The sequence below is a fragment of the Magallana gigas genome, chromosome 8, assembly GCF_963853765.1.
Source record: "Magallana gigas chromosome 8, xbMagGiga1.1, whole genome shotgun sequence".
NCBI classification, from domain to species: Eukaryota; Metazoa; Mollusca; class Bivalvia; order Ostreida; family Ostreidae; genus Magallana; species Magallana gigas.
This window is the reverse complement of record NC_088860.1, coordinates 46,473,439-46,499,339: the sequence shown is the minus strand read 5'-3', so window position 1 is coordinate 46,499,339 and position 25,901 is coordinate 46,473,439. Positions and strand designations below refer to the sequence as shown.

General features: G+C 34.5%; 2 protein-coding genes across 2 annotated transcripts in view; both read right to left on the bottom strand.

The window, feature by feature from the left end:
- Positions 1-25,901, bottom strand: part of LOC105339282 (limbin) — a 502,381-nt gene that overhangs the window by 181,149 nt on the left and 295,331 nt on the right. The gene's annotated exons all lie outside the window — the stretch shown is intronic.
- Positions 12,749-25,692, bottom strand: LOC105322076 (IQCJ-SCHIP1 readthrough transcript protein). The gene is made up of 13 exons (XM_066068522.1): positions 25,484-25,692; positions 24,710-24,748; positions 21,422-21,538; positions 21,126-21,190; positions 20,871-20,951; positions 20,116-20,344; positions 19,429-19,779; positions 18,540-18,722; positions 17,761-17,901; positions 17,104-17,175; positions 16,775-16,892; positions 16,400-16,493; positions 12,749-14,511 (listed from the first exon to the last, which is right to left on the bottom strand). Exons 1-13 carry the CDS (start codon positions 25,610-25,612, stop codon positions 14,481-14,483), a joined length of 1,650 nt encoding a protein of 549 aa, XP_065924594.1. The 5' UTR covers positions 25,613-25,692; the 3' UTR covers positions 12,749-14,480.

Below are 25,901 nucleotides of genomic sequence, written 5' to 3'. Positions count from 1 at the left end.
GATGCTTTGTACCAAATTTGGTTAAATTTGGCCCAGTGGTTTTTGAGAAGAAGTTGAAAATGTGAAAAGTTTACAGACGGACGGACAGACAGACAGACGGACGGACGGACGACGGACAACGGGTGATCAGAAAAGCTCACTTGAACCTTCGGTTCAGGTGAGCTAAAAAGCTTAAAAACATGCTAAACAAAAATCAAAACAAGCTAAAAACACCGAAACAATTGAAATTGTCAACGCATTGAAATATTTAACCTCAAATTACTTCACATAAACAGCAAAAATATATTTTGGATGTTTAAAATATTCCCTTAGCACGTAAACTGTTGCACAACCAAATTAAATTCATCTCCGTTCAACTTCAAGATGGCTGCTTCTAACACAGATTGGTCCTCTAAACTGGTTTTCGATACATGAAATATCGAGTCCGAAGTTAAACTGATTGACCCCCATTCACTCGGTCTTATTATTATTTTCGTAAATTACTCAAATTCGAAACAGAATTAGCCCTTAATTTTTGCAATTTATATTTTTCTTCCCATAAGGATGATTTATTGCCTGACGTCACGGCGTCAGGCATATCTAAGGTTTAAAAGTTGCATTCTCCGAAACAGTGCAGACAATGGGACAAGCAATATCATGATATTTCACAAAAATATGCACGTTTAAGATGTCAGCATTTACATTCACAATTGATGAAAGTGTTATATGGCATCTAATAACAACAGCGAGCAAGAGTTTTCAAGTGAAAGGGACGTTCACCATGCAGTGCACGTGTGTAATCCTGATTTAAAAATAGATCAGCATTCCACTATATTTGAACACAGGGGCTCGTGACGGTGAAAAAGAAAAAGGGGGAGGGGGTCATCGCAACATGTTGTAACATATTGTCTATTACGGTACAATGTAAGTAATAATTGGTGTTGGATTATCATTATTACAAGAGAGTCATCAGTTTGGATTAAAACATAAAAATATACTTATACAGCTGGAATGTTTACAGGAGGTGTGACCCGATTTTCGTTCAGTTGGGCGATTTCATTAATCTTGAAAAGGGATCATAACTCGCGTGTCTTACTAAATGTACATTACTACATTTAACAATTACTAATCAAGTGTGTTTCTTAATTCGATAGATTTCTTCCAAAACATCCGATCCAAAATATAATATAATGTATGTAGCTGTTACAAAACAAATGTCAAACAAGAGGCCCATGGGCCACATCGCTCACCTGAACAGCAGTTCCTTGTAACATTACATTTCTTGAGAAGAAATTTTTTTAAACATTTTTCATATGTAGTTCTATGTTAAACTTTAAACCCCGCCTGGGGCCCCAGTTTTGGTCCGAGGGTCACTATTTTTACAATTTAGAATCTTCACTATATATAAAAGCTTTGGTGTAAATATTGGCATTTCTAGTGCAGTGGTTCTTGAGAAAAAGATTTTTTAAACATTTTCCTATGTATTTCTATGTTAAACTTTGAACCCCGCCTGGGGCCCCAGTTTTGGTCCGAGGGTCACGATTTCTACAATTTAGAATCTTCATTATAAATACAAGCTTTTGTGTTAATATTGGCATTTCTAGTGCAGTGGTTCTTGAGAAGATTTTTTAAACATTTTCCTAAGGTATTTCTATGCTAAACTTTGAACCCCGCATGGGGCCCCAGTTTTGGTCCGAGGGTCACGATTTTTACAATTTAGAATCTTCACTATATATACAAGCTTTTGTGTAAATATTGGCATTTCTGGTGCAGTGGTTCTTGAGAAGAAGATTTTTTAAAAATTTTCCTATGTATTTCTATGTTAAACTTTGAACCCCGCATGGGGCCCCAGTTTTGGTCCGAGGGTCACCATTTTTACAATTTAGAATCTTCACTATGTATACAAGCTTTTGTGTAAATATTGGCATTTCTGGTGCAGTGGTTCTTGAGAAGAAGATTTTTAAAACATTTTCCTATGTATTTCTATGGTAAAATTTGATCCCCGCCTGGGGCCCCAGTTTTGGTCCGAGGGTCACGATTTTTACAATTTAGAATCTTCACTATATATACAAGTTTTTTTGTAAATATTGGCATTTCTGGTGCAGTGGTTCTTGAGAAGAAGATTTTTTAAAACATTTTCCATATGTAGTTCTATGTTAAACTTTGAACCCCGCCTGGGGCCCCAGTTTTTGTCCGAGGGTCACGATTTTTACAATTTAGAATCTTCACTATATATAAAAGCTTTTGTGTAAATATTGGCATTTCTGGTGCAGTGGTTCTTGAGAAGAAGATTTTTTAAACATTTTCCTATGTATTTCTATGTTAAACTTTGAACCCCGCCTGGGGCCCCAGTTTTGGTCCGAGGGTCACGATTTTAACAATTTAGAATCTTCACTATATATACAAGTTTTTGTGTAAATATTGGCATTTTTGGTGCAGTGGTTCTTGAGAAGAAGATTTTTAAAACATTTTCCTATGTATTTCTATGTTAAACTTTGAACCCTGCCTGGGGCCCCAGTTTTGGTCCGAGGGTCACGATTTTTACAATTTAGAATCTTCACTATATATACAAGCTTTTGTGTAAATATTGGCATTTCTGGTGCAGTGGTTCTTGAGAAGAAGATTTTTAAAGACATGCACCCTATACTTACTGTTTCGCAATTATCTCCCTTTTGAAAAGGGCTGTGCCCTTTATTTTTACAATTTATAACCCCCTTTCCATAAGGATGCTTTGTACCAAATTTGGTTAAATTTGGCCCAGTGGTTTTTGAGAAGAAGTTGAAAATGTGAAAAGTTTACAGACGGACGGACAGACAGACAGACGGACGGACGGACGACGGACGACGGACAACGGGTGATCAGAAAAGCTCACTTGAACCTTCGGTTCAGGTGAGCTAAAAAGCTTAAAAACATGCTAAACAAAAATCAAAACAAGCTAAAAACACCGAAACAATTGAAATTGTCAACGCATTGAAATATTTAACCTCAAATTACTTCACATAAACAGCAAAAATATATTTTGGATGTTTAAAATATTCCCTTAGCACGTAAACTGTTGCACAACCAAATTAAATTCATCTCCGTTCAACTTCAAGATGGCTGCTTCTAACACAGATTGGTCCTCTAAACTGGTTTTCGATACATGAAATATCGAGTCCGAAGTTAAACTGATTGACCCCCATTCACTCGGTCTTATTATTATTTTCGTAAATTACTCAAATTCGAAACAGAATTAGCCCTTAATTTTTGCAATTTATATTTTTCTTCCCATAAGGATGATTTATTGCCTGACGTCACGGCGTCAGGCATATCTAAGGTTTAAAAGTTGCATTCTCCGAAACAGTGCAGACAATGGGACAAGCAATATCATGATATTTCACAAAAATATGCACGTTTAAGATGTCAGCATTTACATTCACAATTGATGAAAGTGTTATATGGCATCTAATAACAACAGCGAGCAAGAGTTTTCAAGTGAAAGGGACGTTCACCATGCAGTGCACGTGTGTAATCCTGATTTAAAAATAGATCAGCATTCCACTATATTTGAACACAGGGGCTCGTGACGGTGAAAAAGAAAAAGGGGGAGGGGGTCATCGCAACATGTTGTAACATATTGTCTATTACGGTACAATGTAAGTAATAATTGGTGTTGGATTATCATTATTACAAGAGAGTCATCAGTTTGGATTAAAACATAAAAATATACTTATACAGCTGGAATGTTTACAGGAGGTGTGACCCGATTTTCGTTCAGTTGGGCGATTTCATTAATCTTGAAAAGGGATCATAACTCGCGTGTCTTACTAAATGTACATTACTACATTTAACAATTACTAATCAAGTGTGTTTCTTAATTCGATAGATTTCTTCCAAAACATCCGATCCAAAATATAATATAATGTATGTAGCTGTTACAAAACAAATGTCAAACAAGAGGCCCATGGGCCACATCGCTCACCTGAACAGCAGTTCCTTGTAACATTACATTTCTTGAGAAGAAATTTTTTTAAACATTTTTCATATGTAGTTCTATGTTAAACTTTAAATCCCGCCTGGGGCCCCAGTTTTGGTCCGAGGGTCACTATTTTTACAATTTAGAATCTTCACTATATATAAAAGCTTTGGTGTAAATATTGGCATTTCTAGTGCAGTGGTTCTTGAGAAAAAGATTTTTTAAACATTTTCCTATGTATTTCTATGTTAAACTTTGAACCCCGCCTGGGGCCCCAGTTTTGGTCCGAGGGTCACGATTTCTACAATTTAGAATCTTCACTATGTATACAAGCTTTTGTGTAAATATTGGCATTTCTGGTGCAGTGGTTCTTGAGAAGAAGATTTTTAAAACATTTTCCTATGTATTTCTATGTTAAACTTTGAACCCTGCCTGGGGCCCCAGTTTTGGTCCGAGGGTCACGATTTTAACAATTTAGAATCTTCACTATATATACAAGTTTTTGTGTAAATATTGGCATTTTTGGTGCAGTGGTTCTTGAGAAGAAGATTTTTAAAACATTTTCCTATGTATTTCTATGTTAAACTTTGAACCCTGCCTGGGGCCCCAGTTTTGGTCCGAGGGTCACGATTTTTACAATTTAGAATCTTCACTATATATACAAGCTTTTGTGTAAATATTGGCATTTCTGGTGCAGTGGTTCTTGAGAAGAAGATTTTTAAAGACATGCACCCTATACTTACTGTTTCGCAATTATCTCCCTTTTGAAAAGGGCTGTGCCCTTTATTTTTACAATTTATAACCCCCTTTCCATAAGGATGCTTTGTACCAAATTTGGTTAAATTTGGCCCAGTGGTTTTTGAGAAGAAGTTGAAAATGTGAAAAGTTTACAGACGGACGGACAGACAGACAGACGGACGGACGGACGACGGACGACGGACAACGGGTGATCAGAAAAGCTCACTTGAACCTTCGGTTCAGGTGAGCTAAAAAGCTTAAAAACATGCTAAACAAAAATCAAAACAAGCTAAAAACACCGAAACAATTGAAATTGTCAACGCATTGAAATATTTAACCTCAAATTACTTCACATAAACAGCAAAAATATATTTTGGATGTTTAAAATATTCCCTTAGCACGTAAACTGTTGCACAACCAAATTAAATTCATCTCCGTTCAACTTCAAGATGGCTGCTTCTAACACAGATTGGTCCTCTAAACTGGTTTTCGATACATGAAATATCGAGTCCGAAGTTAAACTGATTGACCCCCATTCACTCGGTCTTATTATTATTTTCGTAAATTACTCAAATTCGAAACAGAATTAGCCCTTAATTTTTGCAATTTATATTTTTCTTCCCATAAGGATGATTTATTGCCTGACGTCACGGCGTCAGGCATATCTAAGGTTTAAAAGTTGCATTCTCCGAAACAGTGCAGACAATGGGACAAGCAATATCATGATATTTCACAAAAATATGCACGTTTAAGATGTCAGCATTTACATTCACAATTGATGAAAGTGTTATATGGCATCTAATAACAACAGCGAGCAAGAGTTTTCAAGTGAAAGGGACGTTCACCATGCAGTGCACGTGTGTAATCCTGATTTAAAAATAGATCAGCATTCCACTATATTTGAACACAGGGGCTCGTGACGGTGAAAAAGAAAAAGGGGGAGGGGGTCATCGCAACATGTTGTAACATATTGTCTATTACGGTACAATGTAAGTAATAATTGGTGTTGGATTATCATTATTACAAGAGAGTCATCAGTTTGGATTAAAACATAAAAATATACTTATACAGCTGGAATGTTTACAGGAGGTGTGACCCGATTTTCGTTCAGTTGGGCGATTTCATTAATCTTGAAAAGGGATCATAACTCGCGTGTCTTACTAAATGTACATTACTACATTTAACAATTACTAATCAAGTGTGTTTCTTAATTCGATAGATTTCTTCCAAAACATCCGATCCAAAATATAATATAATGTATGTAGCTGTTACAAAACAAATGTCAAACAAGAGGCCCATGGGCCACATCGCTCACCTGAACAGCAGTTCCTTGTAACATTACATTTCTTGAGAAGAAATTTTTTTAAACATTTTTCATATGTAGTTCTATGTTAAACTTTAAACCCCGCCTGGGGCCCCAGTTTTGGTCCGAGGGTCACTATTTTTACAATTTAGAATCTTCACTATATATAAAAGCTTTGGTGTAAATATTGGCATTTCTAGTGCAGTGGTTCTTGAGAAAAAGATTTTTTAAACATTTTCCTATGTATTTCTATGTTAAACTTTGAACCCCGCCTGGGGCCCCAGTTTTGGTCCGAGGGTCACGATTTCTACAATTTAGAATCTTCACTATGTATACAAGCTTTTGTGTAAATATTGGCATTTCTGGTGCAGTGGTTCTTGAGAAGAAGATTTTTAAAACATTTTCCTATGTATTTCTATGGTAAAATTTGAACCCCGCCTGGGGCCCCAGTTTTGGTCCGAGGGTCACGATTTTTACAATTTAGAATCTTCACTATATATACAAGTTTTTTTGTAAATATTGGCATTTCTGGTGCAGTGGTTCTTCGAGAAGAAGATTTTTTAAAACATTTTCCATATGTAGTTCTATGTTAAACTTTGAACCCCGCCTGGGGCCCCAGTTTTTGTCCGAGGGTCACGATTTTTACAATTTAGAATCTTCACTATATATAAAAGCTTTTGTGTAAATATTGGCATTTCTGGTGCAGTGGTTCTTGAGAAGAAGATTTTTTAAACATTTTCCTATGTATTTCTATGTTAAACTTTGAACCCCGCCTGGGGCCCCAGTTTTGGTCCGAGGGTCATGATTTTTACAATTTAGAATCTTCACTATATATACAAGCTTTTGTGTAAATATTGGCATTTCTGGTGCAGTGGTTCTTGAGAAGAAGATTTTTAAAAACATGCACCCTATACTTACTGTTTCACAATTATCTCCCTTTTTAAAAGGGCCGTGCCCTTTATTTTAACAATTTATAACCCCCTTTCCATAAGGATGCTTTGTACCAAATTTGGTTAAATTTGGCCCAGTGGTTTTTGAGAAGAAGTTGAAAATGTGAAAAGTTTACAGACGGACGGACAGACGGACGGACGGACGGACGGACGGACGACGGACAACGGGTGATCAGAAAAGCTCACTTGAACCTTCGGTTCAGGTGAGCTAAAAATATATCTGACCCCCCTCCCCATGGTTCTCTGCCAATGGATGAGTTCATTCGTTGCGTGAACGCTAATAGCAGGACTTCGCGCGATAATGTCTCATTCATAGTTTTTGCGCGCCGATTAGTTGACGAGTCCGTTGGGATCATATGAATACCCGAGAGCACACCATGTGTTTACATCACAGGCACGTAGCATCGGAGGTTGGGGTGAGGGGGCTGCTCCCTCTCCCCACTTTTTTGGCAGCTGAACTTTTCTTTACTTTATATGATAAATGGAAATATCATGGATTTGCCCCCCCCCCCCCCCCTTACCACTTTTGTAGGAGCATGCAATAAATGAAACTACAAATAAGGAATTCTAATTGAGTTACACTTAGGGTTTTTTTTCTCATGAATTTGAGAATTCACCCTTTTTTAATTGCTTGTCAAGATGATATTGATGAAGCTGCCCACGCACATTAAAAAACAATACGTCTTTGTATACCCTTTCATATTTCATATGGTTGGAAATTTTTAAAAATGTCTTTCAGTTGATTTTGCATATTAATATAACAAACACAATTTAAAAAAACCCCACTAATCTCTCCAGCTTTCAAGCTTACATGCACTTATATGATATGTGTACATTCCTAAAAAAATGAATTAATGAAATAAGTGATTTTCAGGTGATATATATGTACATGTTCTAGATCGAAGAAAAGACTGACATTTCGTCTTATTTGCACGTTCCATTTATAAATTTATGATCAGCAGCGAAAATTAAAATTCATTTCTGATAAGATTGATACATGCATGCTTATATTGAATAATTTTGTTTAGTCAAGCAAGATTTTTGGAAAGCTATTACTTGTGCTAAATAACGTTGAATTTGACTCAGTAGTTCTTGAGAAGAGGCTTTTTAAAACTGCACCCCCTTTTTCTACAGTTTCGAGGCTTTCTCCGCTTTGAATAAAGATCGGTCTTTCATCGGTTTCTTTCAATTTATATTCGCCTTCCCATTAGGATGCTTTGTGCCAAATTTGATTGAAATTGGCCAAGGGGTTTTTGAGAGGAAGTTTAAAATGTAAAAAGTTTACATACGGACAGAGAGACAGACGGACAGACGGACGACGGACAAAATGTGATCAGAATAGCTCAACTGAGCTTTCAGCTCAGGTGAACTAAAAAGTTCAGATTAACGATTACGTTCACACTGTTAGTTCAATACGAAGATAGGAAATGTGAATGGATGAATTATGCAATCGATAGGGCCCATTTTAAGAGAAGAATTCAACAGACAGAAATGATATTGTTTCCAATATCAAATAAGATAATAAAGTAACCAAACAAGGGCAAATGAACTTAGACTGTGGATGTACTGTTTGGCTTTTTAGCTCACCTGAGCTGAAAGCTCAAGTGAGCTTTTCTGATCACCTTTTGTCCGTAGTCCGTCTGTAAACTTTTCACATTTTAAACTTCTTCTCTAAAACAACTTTGCCAATTTCAACTAAATTTGGCACAAAGCATCCCTATAGAAAGGTGATTATAAATTGCAGAAATGGAAGACCGATCTTAATTTAAAACGGAGGAAACTTCAAAACTGTAGAAAAAGGTGGGTGCATTTTAAAAAATCTTCTTCTCAAGAACTATTGAGTCAAATTCAACGTAATTTTGCAAAAATAATCCTTAAGGAAAGGAAAACATGAATTACAAAAATTATTTGCGAACTCTGTTTCAATTTTGAGTGGTTAACGAAAATAAAAATAAAGAGATAATCGCTGTCAATCAGTTTATAACTTCGGGTTCGGTATTCCATATCGAAAACGAAAGTTCATTGTGTAAGGCAGCCAAGTTTGAATGTTGACGCATGGCAAACGGGTCAAACTGACAAAGATGATTTTGCTTATTGTGCAACGGGATACTTGAAACATGCTAAATATATTTGTGCCAATTTCATTAAGTCAATTGAGATTCAATCTTTCGATGCGTTGACCTTTTCACTTACGTTGTTTTCAATTTCGTTTATGCTTTTTAACTTGAGAGGAAATGTTGCCTGTATTTTGGGATTTTTACGTATCGAATCAAATATAGACTTCGGTAAATCAGACAGTTAATATTTTACCTGCGCAAAATTAGCATAATCTGATGCACTAACAGCATATCAGATTATAAATACTATACATTTTATTGGTAATTTGGTACGATCTCTACGTTATGGTTGATTATAATGCAACGTGTTGTTAAGATGCTCTGCATTTTCAGTCTAAACGGAGATTGTTTTTGCTGCTAGAAATATATAGATATATGTATATTATGAAAACTAAATTGTGCTCTTTCTTTGTTTTAGTGCATGTTTCTTCTGGTTTAATTGTTTATTTACAATTTTCTCTTTACTAATCATTTTCAGCTGAGTCAAGTTTCGAATTATAAGCAAGATACAGAGCTTTGCTCCCAGAACTGAGGCCATGCTTTTGTTCATTCTGAATAGGAAATACCAAGTTTTAAAATCTTAAGTTGAATGTAATTAACTCTTGTGAACAAAATATTGACTCAAACCAGGCAGAATTGTGAGTTCTTTATCTTGCTTTTAATTCTTCGATTGACGCTGAAATTTTGATTTATCAAAATTTTTCAGAGAGAATACGACCAAAAAGGGACAGGGGAAATTTTTATGGTCAGTCAGATACCTTTGTCAAGGTTTACCAGTCTACAAATTAAAAGACTGCTGAAGAACCTATAACTGGTACTTTTTACTCGCAGACACCTCAGAAAGTACAAACAGGTGACAATTCTATCGGGAAAATCGAGAAGATTTTAAAAGAAAGACAAGAGGCCAATTGGCCTTAATAGTCACCTGAGTAGCATATTACCCATACACAAACTTGTTGAGGAGTCTCATATATGCATTTAATTAATTAGGTTTCATTCTGGAGTAGAAAAATTATAAATTTGTAATGACGACCACCTCCCTCCCTGAAACCTTTCAAAAAGAACTGTGAAACCTATAATTAATTTTGGCGAAAAACATAAAGATCTGGTCTACAAAATCATGAATTCAGTTTTCTTTTCAGGTGTGAACATTATATGTATTAACACTTATACATCCATTTTGGCCCTGTCCTAGAGTCAAAACCCATACTCCAAGGGACATGAAATTAAAAATTTTAGTAGAGGAGTTCCTGGTAAACATAATTATGAAGTCAGTTTTTCATACAGATGTGTGAGAATAGAGAAGAAAATTTTTAAACATTATATGCATTAACACTATATATATTGCCATATTGCCCCCCCCCCCCCCCCCACCTCATGTCCTGAACCCCTGACCCAGGGACCATGAATTTCACAATTTAGTTAGAGGAGTTAGTGGGAATCATAACCATGGATTCAGTTTTTTGTCCACATGTGTGGGAGTAGAGACAAAGAATTTTTAAGATTTAAACCATGTTTACTATATGACCATATTGGCCCCACCCTAGAGCCTGAACCCCTAACAAAGGGGTCATGAATTTCACAATTTTGGTAGAGGGCTTCATGGACATTATAACCAGGCATTGAGTTTTTAACCAATATATATGGGAGTAGAGAAGAAGATTTTCTAAGATTTAATACATTTTTACTACATGGCCATATTGGCCCCACCCTAAGCCTGAGCCCCTGACCCAGGGATAATGAATTTCACAATTTTAGTAGAGGGCCTCATTGACATAATAATCATGCATTTAGTTTTAACAAGTTTTATGGGAGTAGAGAAGATTTGTCTAAGATTTAATACATTTTTACTATTTGGCCATATCGGCCCCACCCTAGAGCTTAAACCCCTGAAACAGGGGTCATGAATTTAACAATTTTGGTAGAGGGCCTCATGAACATCATAACCAGGCATTAAGTTTTTAACAAATATATATGGGAGTAGAGAAGATTTCCTAAGATTTAATACATTTTAACTATTTGGCCATATTGTCCCCACCCTAGAGCCTGAACCCCTGACCCAGGGGTCATGAATTTCACAATTTAGGTAAAGGGCTTCATGGAAATCATAATCATGCATTTAGTTTTTTAACAAATATATATGGTAGTAGAGAAGGTTTTTGAAAATTTTGCTTTTTTTTTTTGCATATTTGACCCCACATGTGGCGCCCCGGGGGTGATAGAGCCATGAATTTCACAATTTAGATTCCTCTTGCCATAGAAATGCCTCACACCAAAAATGGTAACAATTAGCCTTGTAGTTTTTAAGATGTTTAAAATGTAAAATTGTTAACGCACGACGCACAACGACTGATAAAAACAGAAAGCAATAGGTCACCTGGGTTACTCAGGTGACCTTAAAAAAAAAAGAAACGGTAGAGATCCTGATGTCTTGGCATCTATGGCCTGCTCAATTTAACTCTTGGATAAAAAAAATCCGACATGCAAAATGTATAAATAGGAAAGGCTGCTTTTTTGTACGTCATTATCTCCATCAGATTGGTTCTAAGATGTGCGATAGTCAGCATATTTATATCTGTAACACTCCTTACGACTTTCTAGTTCATATACCCAAACCATTGTACCAACAGGGACACTGGACAGTTTCACTTTTGGAATTCAATTTTCAATCTGAAGTTAAAATATGAAAATTGACTTATTCCCATTTGCAAATCTTGCAATAAAAATAACTGCCTGTACATGTCCCTTTATATTTTGAAATGTTTGGCCTAAGAATCAACACATAATTTTTTTGGCCTTACATTCTTTTTTATGTTTATCAGGTTTATTTTTGAATTTACAAACACCAATGTTAAGAATATATCATGGATTGTTCACATAAGGAGTATTTAAATATTGCTTGACTTATATACATAATTGATGTAGGTTTTCTGATCGGTGAGGTACAACGTCAGTTGTGTGCATGTGGAACATGTCCATCTTAAAACCTCCTTAAAAATACTTATTTACATTATTTACATGCAACACTATCTTTCTTGACAGAAGGTAAGTGTGCCTTATTCAACCAAAAGGAAAAAGTCACATTTTTGACATGATTTTATTAACAGTTCCCCATAGTTAACTGTTCTTTAATTTTTTAAGGAATGAATTCAATATTTATTAGTTTTATACGATATAAAATGGTTTGGGGCAGTTTACGCTTTATAAACCGCGAAGCGGTTTATAAAAAAGCGTTAACTGTTTCAAACCATTTTATATCGTATAAAACTAATAGACCCCTTCACGATAACTGCGGTACTGCTCTCTTGCAGGGCAAAATGATATACTTTGCCGAAATTTCAGTAGATAGATAATTAAATGACGTAAATGAAACAATTGACGTTACGTCATATTTCACCAAACCATGTCATTTTGCCCTGCAAAAGAGCAATACCGCAGTTACCGTGAAGGGGTTAATAAATATTGAATTCATTGCTTATAATTTAATTTTTTTTACTTTTCATAGTAGATAAAAACGGTCATTTGACCTTTAAAATGACGTAAAATTGTACAAAATTCAAACGTAACGTCAGGCGTATTGATACGTTTTTGACGTTAGTCTTACTATGACGCAGGCAACATTCTTTATACGATATAAAATAATTTTTTAGCCAATCAGAAAGCGCGTTACAACCAGAATTAAATTATATATATATATACATAGCAGAACCAGTAACTAAAATCATTACAGTGAGATTGCTAATAAAAACACAAAGCATGTTAACTTCATGAAAAACGAAAAATATGTGAGTATTTGGAGCAGGAAGATTAAAACACAGACAGACCAGTAAGTGATAAAATATTATCAGGTACAAATTGATAATGACTGACGTGGAAGAAGCCGGCAACAAATCTCCTGATTTAAAAGTGATGGTATCCATAGGCCAACAGGATAAAACTAACAGTGAACTTTTTGTACATGAAATAATGTCATATAACATGTGTTTACTTGTATATGATAATAATAAAGTTATTTTTAGCCCTGAAATCAAAGCCAATGTTAAATGCACCTAATAAAACAAATGGAATCAAATATTGATACAACCCATATCAAGGCGTTAAATGCCCCTGCAAATAACATTTTTGTAAGTAAATTATCCAAAATGACCAACATAAATTGTAAAACACAACTACATGTATGTATGACAGAACAAAATAAAATATTATGATTAATCTGACTATGGCAATCTGCATGTGATTATCAAAAACATAATGAAAACAAAAATTGGAATTAAAGATGAAAAATGGTTCAACCAAACATCCATGTACATGTGCATGTATTTACCATGTACCCATTGCAGGCATTTCAAATTGCATTAATTTACTTTCAACTATTAATCTTACACTATATAGCTTAAAAATTGTATAAAAATTGTATCACAATGGTATATTTATCAAGCAGTTAGTCATGTAGTATTCTGTGTAAAAATTCTTTTTATGTAAAATTTCATTCACTAACACATATTTATGACGAATATCTAAACCTAATGTTCTCTCTTCACATGCTCTAACATGGTAACTTAACTGTCATTAATATGAACAAACTAAATCAATTACTGCCCGAAAACAAATTATTGTCTGCAGGAGATATTCATTATTTGTCAAAGAATTCAAATTGACAATGTGTAATAAGATACAATTACATTGTAGTAAAGAACTATAATAAAGGCATCCTTAATTGGGACATTTTAGTCACATGGAATTTTAACGCTGTCAACAGCAAAATTTATGACAGGTGTCTAACACAAGGTATAAAAATTCTAATGCCAGCAATATTTATGAAATAGGGATCCAAATTTTCAGAAAACAGAAATGGTAACTTACGGTCACAACTATCAGAAACAAGGATTTTTAAATTTCTATAAAAAGTTGTATATGGATATAACAAAAAAATTCAGGATTTCTTGATGAATGAATCAAACAAATATATCTGCGTTCTATCAATTGTCCAGTACATGTATCAACATAATTGATTGCAGTTTTGAATACAGTATTTCAACAACTTACATTAAAGCTTTAAAAAATCATTGCAACAAAGCTATAGCAATAATTATATTCATGACTGGAATACAAACACTGACATAGGCTTCACTCAGATTTTTCTCTCTAGCAATTTAAGTTTTTATGCTGCTTGAAAATGGATATCTGTCCAACATTAAATAATATTTTAAATTTCTAGTTTCCACAGTGACTCTACTTTTAAACATGTGTATTTCAGAAAACAAACATGCACAGATTGGGACTTAAGAATAATAATACACATATTAGACATTCATTGGTGGGGCTATAAATTATTGTGTATTCCTCTCACAAGAACACTCTCTTGAAATCCATCAATTTCCTTGTAAACGTCTCCTTGCTTTGACTGTTCTTCAACCGCTGCTTGAGTCCAGTATATATCAGCTCCTCTTTGCTGTATCTTCTGCTCTCCTATAAAACAACATTGTCAATCTAGGCCTATATATCTAACGTGCATAAAAAATATAGATAATCAAAAGGGAAATTATAATTAGTTAGTTAAAAATTGATATGTATATCATTCTTGTACATAATTTGCTTAATACTTTTAACATAAAATACAAGAGGCCAATGGCCTTAACGGTCACCTGAGTAGCATATAACCCATACACAAACTTGTTGAGGAGTCTCATAAATGCATTTAATTAGGTTTTATTCTGATGTAGAAAAATTATAAATTTGTAATGACCACCACCTCCCTGCCTGAAACCTTTCAAAAAGAATTATGAAACCTATAATTTTGGTGAAAAAAGATCTGGTCTACAAAATCATGAATTCAGTTTTCTTTTCAGGTGTGTGGGAGTATAGAAGATAATTTTTAAACATTATATGCATTAACACCTATACATCCATTTTGGCCCTGCCCTAGAGTCAAAACCCATACTCCAAGGGACATGATATTAAAAATTTTAGTAGAGGAGTTCCTGGTAAACATAATTATGAAGTCAGTTTTTCATACAGATGTGTGAGAAAAGAAAAGAAGATTTTAAACATTATATGCATAAACACTATATAGCCCCCCCCCCCCCCCTTGTTCTGAACCCCTGACCCAGGGGCCATGAATTTCACAATTTTGGTAGAGGAGATAGTGGACATCATAACCATATATTCAGTTTTTGCCCACATGAAGATTTTCTAAGATTTAATACATTTTTACTATATGGCCATATAGGTCCAACCCTAGAGTCTGAACCCCTGACCCAGGGGCCATGAATTTCACAATTTTGGTTGAGGGCTTCATGGACATCATAATCATGCATTTAGTTTTTAATAAATATATATGGGAGTAGAGAAGAAGATTTTCTAAGATTCAATACATTTAACTATATTGCCATATTGGCCCCACCCTAGAGTCTGAACCCCTGACCCAGGGGCCATGAATTTCACAATTTTGGTTGAGGGCTTCATGGACATCATAATCATGCATTTAGTTTTTATTATATATATAGGGGAGTAGAGAAGAAGATTTTCTAAGATTTAATACGTTTTAACTATATTGCGATATTGGCCCCACCCTAGAGTCTGAACCCCTGACACAGGAGTCATGAATTTCACAATTTTGGTAGAGGGCTTCATGGACATTAATAACTATGCAAGCAGTTTTTTCTTCACATGTGTGGGAGTAGAGGAGAAGATTTTTTAAAATTTGGCTTTTTTTTGCATATTTGGCCCCACCTGTGGCGCCCCAGGGGTGGTAGAGTCATGAAGTTCACAATTTGGATTTCTCTTACCTTAGAAATGCCTCACATCAAAAATGGTAACAATTGGACATGTAGTTTTTAAGAAGAAGTTAAAAATGTAAAATTCCTAATGCACAACGGACAACGAAAATGGATAGCAATAGGTCATCTGAGTTTACTCAGGTGACCTAAAAAAGAAGCATTTTAATACCATTGGAACAAACATAAAAATTAAATATAACTTAAACTTAGTCGCGTTTTGAAACAAAACTTAACGATATATAAAAAAAACAATTTTTAAATTGTGTATCCTCTTATTTTCTGATGAAATGCAACATTGACATGGATTTTTACCAGGTAAGGTCATGAATTTAATTCAAATTAGCTTTACCTGTTAACATTATATTAGATTTTTACCAAAGTCATGGATTTAATTCAAATTAGCTTTACCTGTAAACATCATTGATTTTTACCAGGTAAGGTCGTTGATTTTTTCACAGTAATGAAATAGATTTTGGGTTTATCTTGAAAGGTCATGTGTTTTTACCTGGCAAGGTCTTGGATTTTGGGTTTACTTTGCAAGGTCATGAATTTTAGCAAGTAAGATGATGGATTTTTACCTGGTGAGGTCTTCTATGTCCACAAGCATGGAGTCCTGGCTCATGTGCAGCTCATCCCTCTCCATCAGAAGGTTCATCAAGTCCTCATTCAAATCTGGTCGATCAATAAAATGAAAAGATCAGTTTCTTCAACAACACATGCATCCTTTATGACTCAAATACATATCCAACTAAAGACATTAAGTACGTTGAAATAATTTATTGTCAACAATATGAACTGTTAAACAGCATGAAATATTAAATTTATAGAATCTTATTTCCAAAAGATTTTGTATAAGGGTTTTATTTTTTTTCATTAGGTTATTACTTTTAGAAAGTTTACAATTTTTCTCCAAATCCCTAAATGACCTTGACCTGACTTGCCCAGTGACCTACTTTCTATCTGTGTGTGAAGGTCCTCCACTAGGACCTGTAGCTGACCCAGATTCATGATGTACAGTTCCTCTTTCATCACCTTGTTGTGTTTTATACTCTCTAGAAAAGGCACAGCAACCTGCAAAATTGGTGATTTAATTGTGGAATAAAATTCTCTGTATCCACTGTGGTTGATTCTATAGATACTTCACATACCCGATATGTTTCATTCAAATTGTTCCAAGTGGTCACACATTCAGCATAATGGTGTCACTGTTAATGACCCCATTCCCCCTACACATACAATGTACATGTACATGTTTTTCTTGTCAAATGTTACATGCACTTACCATGTTTTTGTTGGCTGTTTTTTTCTTCATTTCTTTCTCGACTTCTAACTGCATGTGGGCCATAGTGCTTGCCTGTTTTATATGCATAAAATAAATTATAATATAATTAAACAACAAATCCTATAAAAGATATCAATAAACGTAGAATGTAATTATATATCATCCTATAACTCAAATTAAGCTACAACTTTGTTACTCTATATTCAATTCAAACATTTTTAATAATTTCCAAAGATTACTGAGTATCAAATATACTGTAAACCAACTTTTGCTGTGTCATTATTATGACCATACGGCAAGGATTAGATTGCCCTGACAAATATTCGTTTAGATGAGGCTTTGGCAAACCTTTTTCTCACTCATGAATAAACGTTGGTTTACAGTGTGTTGCCCTCACAAATAGTTTTCCCCCCAAATAAACAACTGTCTCTTGATTTAATCCACCTTGCTTGTTTCCTATGCATTGTAACCTGTTTGATATGCATTACAATATATATTATTCAATATCAAAACTGATAAAAGATATCAATTATCATAGAATGGAATGCAACCAATATCTCAAATTAAGCTATAGCTTTATCACTTTGAATTTAATCTTCCAAGGGAAATAATTCCCTCCGACAAAGCAGTTAACTCCTGTCCCCCTGCCGTACTGACCTGGGCCAGAGCTATCTTGGCCTCCTGCTGTAGTTTGACCTGCTTCATCAGGAACGTCTTATCCTCACCCTCCTCTTTGTTTGTTGTGTTGCCGCAGCCATTCAGGATTTCTCGGCGATTCGTGTTGGACTTATCAGAACTCTATTCAGTAAGTACAATGTAATATAAGAGTAATCATGACAGTTTATTGACAGTTATTAAACACAAATGATCAAAATAACGGCTATTTTTTTTGGTTAACTACTCCTTATGGTGTGTATATTGTTTTTCATCAGCATATCACAACATGGTGACTTCAATGTCAAATTGCCAGATATTTGAAGTTATCTATTATTGTGCGAGTAAGTTTTGCCTTAGAAATAGTTCTGATTTTGTAGAATTAAAACTTTGCTAACTCACAAAATGATATATGGATACAAACATTAAAATCAAATAAGTCTGAAGTTAAATCCAAGCACATGCCATTACTGTTGTCATCTGCTACAGTTATACACTTCTTATTGATAATAAGATGCATTTAACTCAGGATGCAATTCCATTTTATAATTAATATTCATGATGCAATCAGAACTTTTCATCAAGTAAAAAGATGTTAAATATAAAGGATTAAGGTATCATATTCATGATGATAAATGTGCCTGGATTCATATAATACTAGTAATCAGTTTTTAATAATTTTGATGTCATCAGAGCGTTTTGTCAGGTAAATTACAGAGAATAAGGGTATCGAATTAATGATACCTTGATTAAATCAATCTATTCATTAAAACTACTGATACCAGTGTGGGTGGTGGATTAGAGCCTTCTTGTTCCTCATTCATAAAACATATCTGTAGATTGGTATTGGCGGGTTTTGCTGAGTATGGTTTCTTGAACGACGGCTGTGCCCTGAACATCTCGTTCTCTGCTCCACTGTCCATGGCCAGCTTCTTACGGATCGTTTCCCGGTCATTTCTTTGTTCCTACAGAACAACAACAAAAGAGTCATCAACATGCACATGATAGAGACAACAACTCACTGACTTCGGAATCCTCGTTTCTGGCTGTATTTTAAACAGGCCTCATTATCCAGTCATTATCTACTTTACTTACATGTAAATGAGTTCACACCGCTTATAGTATTACTGATACAAAAATTTCAAATAAAATTATCATAATTTCTTTATGTGGGTTTATAACGAAAAAAAAATATTAAATGAAGTCTGAACTACTTGTAAAACTCAAATTACATCTCAGAAAAGCTTTTCAACAGCTTTAAAAATCAACTAATCAGCGTGGAGTGTTGTATTTATTGGTTCTGTATTGTTTGTCACCACCTACCAGGGTACTCTGTGATTGCTTTGTATTTATTGGTTCTGTATTGTTTGTCACCACCTACCAGTGTGCTCTGTGATTGTGTTGTATTTATTGGTTCTGTATTGTATGTCACCACCTACCAGTGTTCTCTGTGATTGTGTTGTATTTATTGGTTCTGTATTGTTTGTCACCACCTACCAGTGTGCTCTGTGAATGTGTTGTATTTATTGGTTCTGTATTGTATGTCACCACCTACCAGTGTGCTCTGTGAATGTGTTGTATTTATTGGTTCTGTATTGTATGTCACCACCTACCAGTGTGCTCTGTGATTGCGTTGTATTTATTGGTTCTGTATTGTTTGTCACCACCTACCAGTGTGCTCTGTGATCGCGTGGCTTGTTGTATCTTCTGCTCCAAGTCCTCCCAGTCAAACGTCGGTTTAAAGCTTGTCTCCAGAGTGTACACCTCAAAGTCTTCTGTGTCTCTGTCTGCGGGGTTTTCCCCTGTAACCTGGGGTTCACTCTTTGTCTTGCTCGCCGTTCCCTCAGAAGATGTGGGATTATTCCCCACAGTATTAGCACCATCTAGTCCAGCGTCACTGTTTTTTCTCTGTAGCTCAGCAAACTCCTGAGCCAAACTGAGATAGTTCACTTTACGCAGCCTTTTATTGAAATCTTCCTCACTTTCTCCCGGGCATTGCACTAGGTTTTGGCCATTTTCCACCTGAAAATTACAAATTAAAATCAGATATGATTAAATCTTATGTGTACAACAACTGATACATTGTGGTAAGTTTCTTTTGCATATAAGGAAAATGTTCCTTGGGTATACCTTAATACATGAATAACTAATACATGTACCGCTATAGAAGTAAAAATTAACATTTGACCTTGTGTTTAGAATTCTATGTCATCATTATAACTCTTAAGTTACTCAAATTTAAAAAAAAAAAAAAAACAATCATTGCCCAAGTAAGATAAAAAGTTTGATATTTATGACAACATTAAGAATTTTGACCTGCCCATCCTAGAAATGGGTCATTTCTGCCCCTCATGATACCTTGTCCTGTTCTATGAGTCCCTGCCCACTGCTCTCCGACACAGAGATTTCCGAGTATGATGAGGACATAGAATCACTCTTCTCCTCGGCCCCACTCACAGTGGCTGGCTCCTCGACCCCACTCACAGGGGCTCGCTCCTGTTTTTCTGTGACATTGTCTTTCTCAGTGTCATCCTCTGCTTCCATTTTGGCTCTTTTTCGTCGATGAGAACGCCATGCCCGTTGAATCCTAGAAATAAAAAATCATCTTAAAAATTATATTTACTGCAAAAAATTAGCTCATAATTCTCATGCCAAAAATATCAAATATATTACAGCAAGTAGGTATTTTGATTTTTCTTTTTGGTTGCAACATTTGCAAAGAGAAATAACTCAATGTTCATATTTCAACTTAATATTTGAAAAGAGTCATTCCTCTTTTCAGTATGACAATAAATTAAGTCAATGCAGCAGCATTTGACCTGATGAACCAAAGCACTTGGGGGGCTAACCTAGCTACATCTACAAATTCTGAAATTATCCTTCCCAATAAGGCTACAATCTTCTCTCCATTTCTAGGTTTATAACGAATAAATCTCTTTAAAACACCCTTGCCTATTTATAAAAATCTCACCAGACCAAATACCACCAGTGATTTAATTAACTTAATAATCAAGTGATAATGTTAGCTTGGTGATTCAATGATACAGACTATATGCAAAATTGTGGCTAGTTATTAGATGAAATTGTGTAATGATGTAATACCACAGACTTACGTGATGATGTCAGCTAGGTAATGTCTTGACCTGTTTCTCCGTGTTGTGATGTTGTCGTCCAATAAAACTTCTAGTTGATGACTGCAACCACAGGAACATAATCTTAGCATACAGTTTTAACCAGAAAAGAGCACCTTGCTATTCTGTCTGTGATGATCTCAATCAAGATTTGAAAAATGAAGGACAAACAAAATCTACAATTCCATTAGCTTGCCTAGTGTTTACAAACTTTTAGAAAGTTCAATGAATACCTACTTTTCTACAAGGAGTTCCCCTTCTTCCACCTGTTCTTTTATTTTTAGTTGCATAATGGACTGTTCCTGTAAATGGGAAATGTGGCTATGAGTTCAAATGATTAGTTTGAAAAATAGAAATCATGGTATAAAATGGTGTTTAGGCTTCAATGATACGTAGCTTTTGTTAATCAGTTATAACAGACAGATCACAAAATATCATGGAAATTTTTTATGCTTTTACAGGTAAGCCGAGATAAAAATATCTTAACAGTCCAATACCTATGATGTACAATAAAAAGAGAGAAACATATGTACCTTTTCAAACTCCTCACAGAGCAATGTTAAATATTTCTTTCGTCCAAGATGTCCTCTGAAGTATTTCTGGATCACAATGGCAGCTCTTTCTTTTTCAGTGTTTGGCTTACAAGTTTCCTTCAAGAGAAAAAAAACTCAATAAATTACATATTAATCTTCAAAATATTTATACATCTGGGATAAATGAATCACCAATGTTATAAAAATTCCCACCATTTTATGAATCTTTTCCCATTTAACCCCCCCCCCCCCCCCCCAACCCCTTCCCAAAGTAAATCATCAAGATTATTTCTAATAGGAATGAGGAATAAGGAATCATTCTTTGAGTGTTATGACGTGATCAAATAGAGTCAGGAGTGATCAAATCAAATAAATCCCGATAGATTTGATCACATCCAACCTAATTTGATCAAATTAGGTTGGGTGTGATCAAATCTATTACTTATATTTATATAATTTTCAGCAACTTTTCGATTAAATATCAAAATAGTCATTGATGAAATGTTCATGTATTGGACTATTCATAACAAAATGGATTTGTAGTGTTTTCAGAGATAAAGACACTGGAACATGTAAACATTGGCATCCCAATACCAGGGGCCCCATTTTATATTGTGCTTTCCTGTGCCATCAAATATTTGAGATGACAGGACAATAATGGTTGCCTGATTTGGTCATTGTATAAACATATAAATAGACTAGATACGACCTCGTTACGAGTAACGAGTAGGTCTTCCGTCCGATTTTTTTTTTTTTTTTTGTGGATAAAATGATACCATGAGATATCGATACAATTTCAAAATTACCCCCCCCCCCCAAAAAAAAATTGAAGATAAAGAATAAAAACCCTAGTTACGTCAGACATGGGCCTGACGATGACTCTTTCAAACCGATAATGTAGAGATCAACAACTTTGATTTTTATAATGCATAACAAAATATTTATCGTTTTCAAGTTATTCGTAATAGAATTTACGAGTCTCTTGGTCCCTAATTAAAGGGGCCAGCCCCTTTTTCTTGATTTTATTGGATAGAACTTTTGATTCTCTACTACTTTTGTTCTATATGTCTTGTCAAAATATCAACTGATAAAAAGATACTGATCAAAACATATGGAAATTTTGATTCGAAATCTGTACCCCATTTTTGTGCCTAAGCGAGCTCCAAGGAATAGCGCCACTGGTTCAAAACAACTAAATAGTGCACAACTTCAAACCATGCTCTACCTATCCTGAAAATTTCAAAGTCATATCTCTTATAGTTTCTGAGATCAACTCTGCACAAAATTGGTCGTAAAAAATTACAAAATCGACCGTAAATCCGGACCGGAAGTGACGACGACAAAAAATTCAAAAACATATAAAATTCAGATAATTTCCCATCATCTGTGAAAAAATTGTTCAGATCGGTTGAGTAGTTTTCGAGAAATCGCGTGCACAAAATTTGGAAAAAAAAAATAACTAGATACAATCTCGTTACGAGTAACGAGTAGGTCTTCCGTTCAATTTTTAAACGATACGTTTAAAATAACAATGAAATTTCAGAAGTCCCTTCAGCCACTCCATTTCAAATAATGTATACGATTGTCAATATCCTTTAAAATGCTTAACAAAGAGTTTTGGTTTTTCACATAAAGCACATTAAAGATTTAAGATTTTAGTACCCTTATTACGTCATCAATGGGTGTTGAAATGAGTTTTACAAACTGTTATTGTTACGATTAACAACTTTGTTTCTATAATGCATTACAAAATCTTGATCGTTTTTAAGGTATGTGTAATAGAGTTTACGGGTGTCTTGGCCCCTAATTTAAGGGGCCATCCCTTTTTTCTTGAGTTCATTTGAAAGGTCTCACAAATACTAACATTTTTTGTTGCTAAACTTATCTAGAATTGTTGATCGTTTTTGAGATACAAATGATTGAATATTTTAGGGGCCGGCCCTCTAGATCCTTAATGGGGACAGACATTGGTGTTTTGATTAGTGGAATTGATTAGAATCATCAATACAAACATTTTCTTTTCTACAATGCTGAACAAATTATGTCTCCTTCTCTAGATATATTGCGTCAAAGTTCAAGTTTTTTGGCCCCTGAAAATCCCTAATTACGTAATGAATTGGCATGGCAATGATTTTTTTCTAACAGATATTGGTAATATCTACAACTTTGCTTCTATAATGCATTACAATATCTTTATTATTTTTAAGTTATTTGTAATAGAGTTTACGAGAGTCTTGGCCCCTAAATAAAGGGACCAGCCCCTTTTTCTTGAATTCATTCGAAAGGTCTTACGAATACTAACATTTTTGTTCTTACACTTATTTAGAATTCTAGATCATTTTTGAAATAAAAATAATTGAATATTTTAGGGGCCAGCCCTCTAGATCCTTAATGGGGACAGAAATTCGTGTTTTGATAAGTGAAATCGATTTAATTCATAAATTCAAACATTTTCTCTTCTATGATATCTAACAAAATATGTCTACTTCTCTAGTTATATTGCGTCAAAGTTTAAGTTCATTGGCCCCTAAAATTCCCTAATTACGTAATAAATGGGCGTGGCAATGATTTTTTCTAATAGATATTGGTATTATCAACAACTTTGCTTCTATAATGGATTACAATATCTTTATCGTTTTTAAGTTATTTGTAATAGAGTTTACGAGTCTCTTGGCCCCTAAAAAAAGGGGCCGGCCCCTTTTTCTTGATTTCGTTGGAAAGAACTTATGATTATCTACCACTTCTGTTATATATATCTTAACAAAATATCAACTGATAAAAAGATACAGATCAAAACGTATGAAAATTTTGAATGAAAATTCATACCCAATTTTCGTGCCTAGGTGAGCTAAAGGAAATGGCGCCACTGGCGTAAAACAATATAATAGTGCACAACTTCAAACTATAGACTACCTATCCTAAAAATTTCGTATTCATATCTCTAATAGTTTCTGAGATCAGCTCTGCACAAAAAAGGTCGTAAAAAAATAGAAAATCCGCCGTAACTCGGTACCGGAAATGACGATTTCAAAATTTTAAAAAACGTCTAGAATTATGACCTCTGGCAATCATTTGTGAAAAAATGGTCAAAATCGGCCGAATAGTTTCTGAGAAATCGCGTGCACAAAATTTGTGGAAAAAAATAATAATAAGAAACAGTACGAAAACAATAAGGTCTTCCGTTGGAAACGGAAGACCTTAATAATAAACAGTACGAAAACAATAAGGTCTTCCGTTGGAAACGGAAGACCTTAATAAGCTTTGAATCAGTGAGATGTTGAAACTTACTGCTGAAAACATCTTCTTTGCAACTTCAGAGTCAGCTGCCTAAAATTAAAATAAGAAGACAATATCTTAATATAATCAAAGGCCAATAGGAATAAATAATTCTTTAATATGATATTAATACAAGGGAGTTAAATAATAGATAAAACTGAAATCATAGTTATCATACATACTGCGATGCCCTGAAGACAATTTTTACATTTTACATGATTATCAAAGTCCTTCTTTTCCTGTTAATCAATTCATTAGACAAGGTTTAAAAATACATTTTTTAAATTATCCTGCATCCACAACTTGCATTGATAAAAGGTAACCTAGTAATAAACCAAAGGCCTTATCTATCAATGCTAACAAAATATCTTTGTGCAGTCATTCTAACAATGAAAGGCAATGTTAAACAAAGTCCTTATACTTTCAGCTGCAAACTGTATTACTGAGATCAAACATGTTGAAAAGAGATCAATTTGAAACAATGTCATCGGATCAATCACAGGATAACTGTAATAGATCATGTAGATAATGAAGCAATATTTGAACTCATTTTGAAACACAAAAGAAGGCTCAACAGTAAACAAGCCTGGCCCTCTTTAACCTTTACAATATTTATGCACCATTAAACAATAACCATGTATTTTTTACATTGAACATGTGAGACATTTCCCCATTGTAAATCCTTAAATTTTACATCAAACAACTTTAATTTGTATTTTGTGTGCTTAATATGAGAATTTTCCCCACTACAAATCTTTAATTTTAAATCAATTAACTTTTAGGTACCATCATTGTCTGAAGATTTCTCTCGAACCGATCGTTGCGTAGTTTGTTGGTATCGACATTGTCCAGCGTGGAGCATCGCTTCTCCTCCTGAATCAGGTCAGATAGGTCATCTTGGTAGCTGTGGGACATCCTCCGTCACCCAACTCATTGCATTCAGCCGAAATATAATTGGACAAAAACCTGGAAATATAAAAGGTTAATAATCATTATTATTGTTTTAACTGTTTAATTTTCAGTCAGCCACATCTCTAAAGTAAACTCATTGCCTTTGTATTCAGTTGAAATATTAGTTGGTCTATAAATGTAAAATACAAACCTAAAGGTATGATGTTTGAGCCACAGCCTCATTAATCAATTATCATGAATGTTATGAGTACTATCTATTTTACAACAGTATGGTATATGTTTATGTACTTTG